Source organism: Colletotrichum spaethianum, assembly GCF_022836535.1.
Source record: "Colletotrichum spaethianum MAFF 239500 DNA, contig59, whole genome shotgun sequence".
NCBI classification, from domain to species: Eukaryota; Fungi; Ascomycota; class Sordariomycetes; order Glomerellales; family Glomerellaceae; genus Colletotrichum; species Colletotrichum spaethianum.
Window position 1 is genome coordinate 174,915 of NW_026054829.1, and position 7,495 is coordinate 182,409.

At 50.7% G+C, this 7,495-nt stretch overlaps 2 protein-coding genes across 2 annotated transcripts; both read right to left on the minus strand.

Moving 5' to 3' along the window:
* Window positions 1-5,700: 5,700 nt before the first annotated feature.
* ColSpa_12220 (kinesin light chain) lies at window positions 5,701-6,363 on the minus strand (the record flags this gene model as incomplete). Its single annotated transcript, XM_049278432.1, has 1 exon — window positions 5,701-6,363. One exon carries the CDS (start codon window positions 6,361-6,363, stop codon window positions 5,701-5,703), a length of 663 nt encoding a protein of 220 aa, XP_049134389.1.
* Window positions 6,364-6,685: 322 nt separating this feature from the next.
* Window positions 6,686-7,495, minus strand: ColSpa_12221 (uncharacterized protein; the record flags this gene model as incomplete). Its single annotated transcript, XM_049278433.1, has 3 exons — window positions 6,686-6,727; window positions 6,816-7,141; window positions 7,291-7,495. The coding sequence occupies 3 exons, from the start codon at window positions 7,493-7,495 to the stop codon at window positions 6,686-6,688; spliced, it is 573 nt and encodes a 190-aa protein (XP_049134390.1).

Genomic DNA, 7,495 nt, shown 5'->3' on the forward strand with positions numbered 1-7,495 from the left:
TGATTTCGAGGTGATTCGTGCGCAGGGAATAGGCATCTATTCATAATGTCTCCATACCCCCTCATGGCAAGGTATACGCATTTGGAGATGTTGACGTATGCGAATGGCATCCGGCGAGCTGAGTCAGCTGTGCAGACATCCACCTTGTATGACGAGCCAGCCTGACCAATAGCACGGCAGAATTTCAACCGCAACGGACCGCAAGCCACTTAGCCACGGTCGCATTGGCAAACGAGTGTTAGGTCTCCAGGTCCGCAGTGTCGTACCCGCCGCCTTTAATTTCATGATTGGATTGCAGTGATACGTGCCCATGGACTCAGAGCGCTCGCCAACAACACCCCCCCCCCACCCCCCCCCCCCAACGCTAGCCCCAGCAGGCCGTGTAATTGTAAATAGACCTCGCAGAAGGTCACAAACGGATCAAGTATGCGACGAGCCATTCCGCCGTCCGCCTACCATCTTGGCTGCTATGAACACTAGAAACATGCCGCTACCTCATGAAAAACAGCTCGACAGCTCGTCAATGCGGGCTGCAAGAAACAATGACTAGATCGAGACGAGTTCCTCGCTCGCTCGCTCGCTCGTGGCTGTTATTGTCCCTTCCCCTTTCCCGCTTTTTCCTTTTTTCTCCTCCCTTTCTCTTGTTGTTTGTATTTGTTTTTTCCCGCCGCTTTTGTCCTGAAGCTTGAATATTGGCGCTCGAAGCACACCAATACCCCTCGGGCTCTCATATGGAAAGCTCACGAATCACAATGTCAAAGCCCCACCAGCTGACTTGCTCCGTGTCGACTACGTTTCCGTGAAAGGCTTGGCGGCCACAGAACAAATTACCGCTGTCGTTCCCGACCACGTCATCTGAAAAGCGTCAGTTGTTTGCGACTGCACGGTAGATTGTGCATTCTACTCAGGTCTATCCCGTGATCAGCATAGTGTCGGCTGGCGCCTTTGGTCTCCGTGCTGCACTTGTAATTGGCCCACGATGTCGTCGAGTTGTCAGACGAGCAGGTGCCAACGGACCGGAAATAGTATCCCCTAGAAGTGATGAGTGCTTTGCCACAATCTGTCGGAGATGTACCCACTCGTCTTGCGCCTTCAAAATACCGTCAACGTTCACCAGGCAATGATTCAGATCAAGGACTGACCAGCGCCAGGTGCCTGTTGTGGTCCTGCAGTACGCGGCCATCTTGTTCTTTTCGCTCTTGAGGGTACCCCAGTCAACGCAAGAAGATAGAAAACCGCGGGGTTGGAGGGAGGTCTCTCTTCCCATAAGCTGGGCCGCCGTCCAATCTCCTCTTGCGTGCCCCAGGAGACTGCATACAATAGCCAAGCGGCTCAATGCTTTGGTAATTGAAAAGGCCATCCCACGCACAACGATTGACTTTTTGGCGAAGACAGCCGCATCTGGGTCAGAGACGGCAACGTCTTTATACATTGAAGATCAGCCAATATTGGCCGTGACAATGAGCACGGCGGATATGTGCTACATCACAGCAGAGCCCGTCCGTAGTCCCTTTTTGACTCTGGCCATCTTTATGGGTGCAGAGCGTGTATTTTGCATGTGTTTCGATAGGTATTTTGGTGCAGAGCAAACCTCTCGCGCGACGACTTAAGGGGCACAAATTAGCACCTTTTTCAGCCATAGCAGACCTGCCATGCGCCGTCTGTGTCGGCACAATGGGCTCTGAAGCCAGGAAGATACATGAACCACCGTAAAGTCAAATCCGGCTTTTTTCCGCTGAGTAATGAGCTAAGCCGAAGCGCGTCTAGGTGTGTGAGGCCGGGAAGCCAAACCTGGATTTTGTGTCAATGTATAAAAACACTAGCCATGGCTAGTGTCTGTCAACTCTTTTTTGCCACACTTCAAAGCACCTTCTTCGCAATGACACCAGTCGAAGTTGGCATTATCGGAGGACTTGCAGGCATATTGTTTCTTCTGACTGTGTTGTTATGCAGCGTTTGCAGCATCAGGAGAGAACAAAAGCGCGGTCATCCCACGGCCTATGCTGTGAGTCGTGCCATAGTCGGGCCCACACCGCATAACCCTGATTATCACTAGATGTCTTGATTCCTAGTTGTATAGCACTTGGAAGGACCGGATACCGCGTGGGGGTGCACGGAACTGGCGTCGTCTGAAGTGGTCTGGGCTATCAAGCTTTATTTGCGAAGCCAAGGGTATGAGTCGTGATGGTTCTCATCAATCAGCCTTAGGCTGCACTGCATAAACGAGATGCACAGCCCTTGACCTGTGTTGCATGTATGAGGTCGAGCCGCCTGAAGTGTGGGCACTGGACTGCAGACGTGTGAAGCGCACATGACGGTTTTTGGCTCTCCAAAAACCTCCCACCCACGGAGCCGGCACAAGTATAACACTGCTCTTCCCCCTTTGATCAAAACCCAACTTCTACTACAAGATCAGCCATCTCAATTACCAAGTTCATCTTCAATCAATTTCAACTATGGATGCAGATGTGGCTACGCAGCTAATGCACCTAACACGCCCACCAAAGTCTTATATGAGGCTTGACGACGTCCTGCTTGACCTCGACGAAGCAGAAGATACAGCAAACGCGATGCAGGCCGTCATGACAGATGCTCTTAGTGACTCGGCCTGGCCTGACCATAACATTCATCTTGCAAACCGGCAAGCCAGTGGAGAGGATAACGAAGACGAAGAGGAGCGACAGCGTCATCCCAGCGAGAGCGAACAAGAATATACCAGCAGGATGCAAAGAATGGCAGCTTGGCCACGATTGGAAGCTGGTCTGCAGGCCCGATGGCTAAGATGCGCCACCATTACGACTCAAGCACTCAGCTACCTCCAACGATGTAAAGAAGAAGGACATCCGTTGCGGGGTAAATCTGGCGACTACTACTATTACTACAACCCCAAATCTTTTTACGAGTACACGTGGATGTGCCTGAATCAAGGTCACGGTCCAAGATCTTGGAAATCCTCGCCGAAAATGCCTTCGGCATCACGCTATAGTGATGGGACTTGGTACTGCTCCAATTTAATCAACATGGTCGAAGAAACGGTGACGCGGTGGCATAAGGGTGCTAATTTGAACCGTTTAATTCCTGTATTGACTTTGGACGACGTTTGGCCAATTTCCGCGGGTAAATCGAAGGCGAGGGACAAAGAATCTAGAGCAAAGCCAAAAACAAGGCGTAGCAGGAGAAGGAAATGGGTCGCTAGGCAGACACATGTATGCGATGGGGCCGCGATTACCCCCACTGCAGCAACCACCCTGCTTTAGTAAGCAAGGACATGTATTTGGGCTGAATCGGGGCAGCCCGCTTATGAGGAGAAGACAACTTCACGGAGGTGCAGGCCTAACTCTTCCGACAGATTCGCGGAACAGCGCGAATACCTTAATAATCTTCTCTTTTCTCAAGACTCTTTTCCACACACTTGGTTGCTTTGCTCTGCCCATTGCAGCATGCATGAGCTGCCGCACAATTGTTGTAAGCCTAGCGGGGATAGAAATGCAAAAGATGAAGATCGCGTCTGTTGCTTAGAGCCTGCTGTACGCAGTAGGGTTGTTAGGTTGAAAGTGGCTTGTATTAGTCGTTGAGAAAGCCGGTCACGGTCGCGTGGAAAGCAGAGGCGGTCCATCTAGGCAGAATCGATTTACACCGCAAGGTGCAGCGAAGCAGCACGAACGAACGGTAAGGCAAGCGGTAGAGCGAATAATGTACAGCTGTGAGCATACTGTACTGTAAGCCGCTTCCTCTTACTTACAGTATTCAACACTCCGTAAGATTATAAGCGTGTCCCACATATTGTTAATTTGACTGGTATGTACACTAGAAAGCACTGGTTAGCGATGGGGCAGGGGTTACCATGTTCGCAATGTTCCTTACCAGCAAGACGATCTATAAATACCTGCGATGAACTCACTTCCCAAAGTCAAGAACCCCAAATCAATTCCAGTGGCGCCTGCATTATTCCAACCTGGGACTTGTCTATATTTCTGGTCTTTTCGTTGTCATCAGTCTTTCGCGTCTTGTCTCCCACCCACCAGCGAATCATCCAGCAGTGACTCCCGCCACAAGGGCCAAAATGTCCATGCCGAGACAGCGTAACGGTTTTATCGCCCCCTGCAAGATTCTGCTGTACGCTAACTTATTTCCTGTAGCATTCACAGCCCTTGTGCGACTAAAGCACTTGTACCTCGCAATCCTCCTCGCATGCGCTGTCTTGGGTGCCAACACCATGGCTGTCTTATCGAATGTCCCTCCAACGACCACATCGATGCTGGCTTGTTTTTCGAGGTTTCTATTGATCACTTCTGCCACCGCAACAGCCTTCACCGCAACCATAACAATTATGCTCTCGTTCGTGTTCCACTCCCACCGTGGCAGTTGGGTCGTGGCCTGGATCCCGGTTTTTTCCCTCAAATGCGCGTCTGTGCAGCTGATCATCGGGATGTTATTATGGTTTACGGCTGCAAATGCGTGGCAATGCGCTGCTATTCTCGTCCTCTGCTCTGGGTTCTTACTTTTGGTTACCGTGGGCGTAGCTGGATGGATTGCCGCGGGGACGCAATCATTCGTTTTCTCCGGCATCCGGTAGGGAAGGCGTCGGTGGAATGGCAAATCGTGTTTCCATCACATCCAGCATAAAGCGGGACTGTCATGTAACCAGGGTGTATGCGTCGATACGCAAGACATAATTAGTATAGTCACAACCAAAGCCGGGTTCTAACCCTTGACTTGATTCAGCAATTCTTTTACGCCGCAATTTCTGGCTGCTCCTGCTGGCATAGGACGCAAGACGGGCGTGCATTACTCGCTGGAAGCTGGCACTACTCCTTCGTGAAAGCCAGAAACAGCTTCATCACCACGCTGGTCGCCCACGTCGAATATTGCCAAGAGCTGATTGTTGCTTTTGGAGAAGGTACTGTCAGCCATACAGCAGGGGCCCCATATTTTTCAACATTGCTTGTCAGCAAGAAAATCCGTAAACAGCTGCGGTTGTCCAATCCCCAAAAGTCAATAATCAGAATCCGATTTCGGTTGCAAGATTCTACTGAAGACTGCGGTGAGGAATCAGGGCCTAAACGTTCGACTCCGTCATCAGCACCGTGACAGTACCATGGCAGAAACTCATGTCCGGGTCAAAAACACCATAGTCACCTCAGGCTTTTTCCACATGCCAAAGTTTTCTCAAACGAGGAAAGTTGAGCGAATGAAGCTTGGCTGTGGCATTGAAGGAAACAAATGCTGTAGTTGCTTTTCTATCGCCAGAGCCTGTGTGTGGTACAGTAGAATTCGAAATCGGTTTCCATGTTTGCAAAGAGAAATTCTTCTAAAACAGACGTTTTTGGATCCACTCTTGGACTGGGTACATGACGAAACCATGAAGATACATGCTTTGATGATCTCCGCAGTAAAGCCAGAAATGGCGTCTACACTGTCTTCGTAGTTCAGACCCATGTCGCGTAATCCAAGATCTACAAACGGCAGTGATTAGTGCCATCTCAGTTTTATGCCACTTGCTAATGTCTACGTAATTGTATATACAGCTTGCATTAAGTTATGCATCCATCTATTAATTACACTAGGTCTCAAGAAAGCCCCTTAATCTGGCTTTAAGCCAGCTGTACACTAAGACAATGGCAGCAAAATACCTAGTTCAAGGACAGAGCTTCGGCCTCGCATTCATCAATCCGCTATTCAGGCTTCGCTCAGCATAGCTCAGTTCCGCCTGGTTCCGAGCGTCGAAGGATATTGTGGTCCCAACACTTTCTCTCTCAGCTCCAGTGTTTGACGGTGTATCTGCTCTGCCTCGTCGTACTTCCCCTGGCTATCAAGCACGTGTGCCAGGTTGTTCATGCTGGTGAGTGTGGAGGGATTCTCGGGTCCCAGCATCTTCTTGCAAAGCTCCAGTGTCTGCCGATGCATCTGCTCTGACTCGCCATACTTTCCAAGCAGGTTATTGCTTTCTCCAGTGATAGACAGTAGGTCCCATAACGCCTCATCTTCTGTGCACCGATCCCGAACTTGAAGCGCCGCTTGTGCATGCGGTAAGTAGGCCATCCAAGTGTCTCGATTCTCATGTCTTGGCCACGGGAACTTCTTGGAAAGCCAGTGTATCGTCTCCGTAGCCTGCTGCTCCTCTTTCCCTCCTTCTCGAAGCCAGTTCCGCATCACCAGGCGCACCAGCGGATGAATGTCGAATTTATCCGCCACCTCACGCTGCACGATGAACGCGTAAGCCGTTAATTTGCCGATCGCTTCATCGACATCCATTTCGTCATCGGAATCCGTTCCGTCATCGGTATTCGTCTCGTCTTCTTCAGGTGGCAAAGAGCTCTCGGGATGTCTTTCTCTGCAAGATAACACATGAAGCTGAGGCATTTTGCTGCTAGCGGATTGTCCCTAGAGATGTGCTCAAAGGAGATCAGCCACGTCGTGGCGACTGGGTTCCGAATAGACTCGTATCGATCCTGGTCGTCGAAGTCCTTGCTCAGTAGCTTCACCAGCTTATCGTTACTAGACTTGCAATATCCAAGATATCTGGATACAGCCACGTTTGTGTTAGTGGCCATATAAGCAGACGCTTGGCGAATAGCCAAAGGCAGGTAAGTGAGGTATTTGAGTAACTCTGTTGTGCTTTGGCCGTCGCTGAACTGGCTTTCTTCCAAGCCGTTACATAGTAGCTGAGTAGCATCTATGGTGCTCATTTCCCGTAGACGCATAGGATGACCTCGACTAAACTTCGCTGCGATCTGGTGGTTTCGCGTTGTGAGCAAAATGGAGCCTTTCCGACTGGAAGGGAGATAAGACGTCAGCTTCGAGCTAGTAAACACTAAGTCCATATCGTCGGCGTTGTCGACGATAAGAAGCCAGCTGTCAACGTCGTCCCGTTCTAAGGCAGCCTTGACTAAGCTTTTGACGTCTGCCTGGTCGCCGTCGATGCCTTGAATCTTAAGGGTCTGGCCGATCTCGCGATACGCATTCTCGAACATGACCGTGTCCACAGCGGGTACCCAGAACACAGAGCAGTCTGAGTGCGCATCGCGAACACGGTAGGCGGCTTCGATGGCGACCTGTGTCTTGCCTATCCCTCCGAGGCCCACAACCGCAGTCCTCTGGCAGGTGTCTTTATAGGCGCTGGGGGGATTCTTTGAAGAAGCTGTGTCAAGATTGCATCTCTGCCGACGAAGTTTTCGTTCCGCCCAAACGGGAAAATGAAGTGGGGTTTCTGACGAGCAGTAAGATCCAAGGGTCCACCTATCATGCTGTCAGTCGACCATTCGTAGAATGACAGGTTTCTTCACTAACTACTCGTCTGCGTGACAGGCAATCCACTGAGTTCAGCCGGAACTGGTCCTGGCTGTGTATCGAAACGGCTAGTGAAATGGCCCACGAACTGCTCAATCGCCCTCCAGTTTTCGTCGATGTAGTTCCTGGTGTGTGCGGAGATCGTGCTCGACTTCTCCCAGTCGGACAACGTCACATCCTCCAGCCCCTTGTCGACATTGAACAT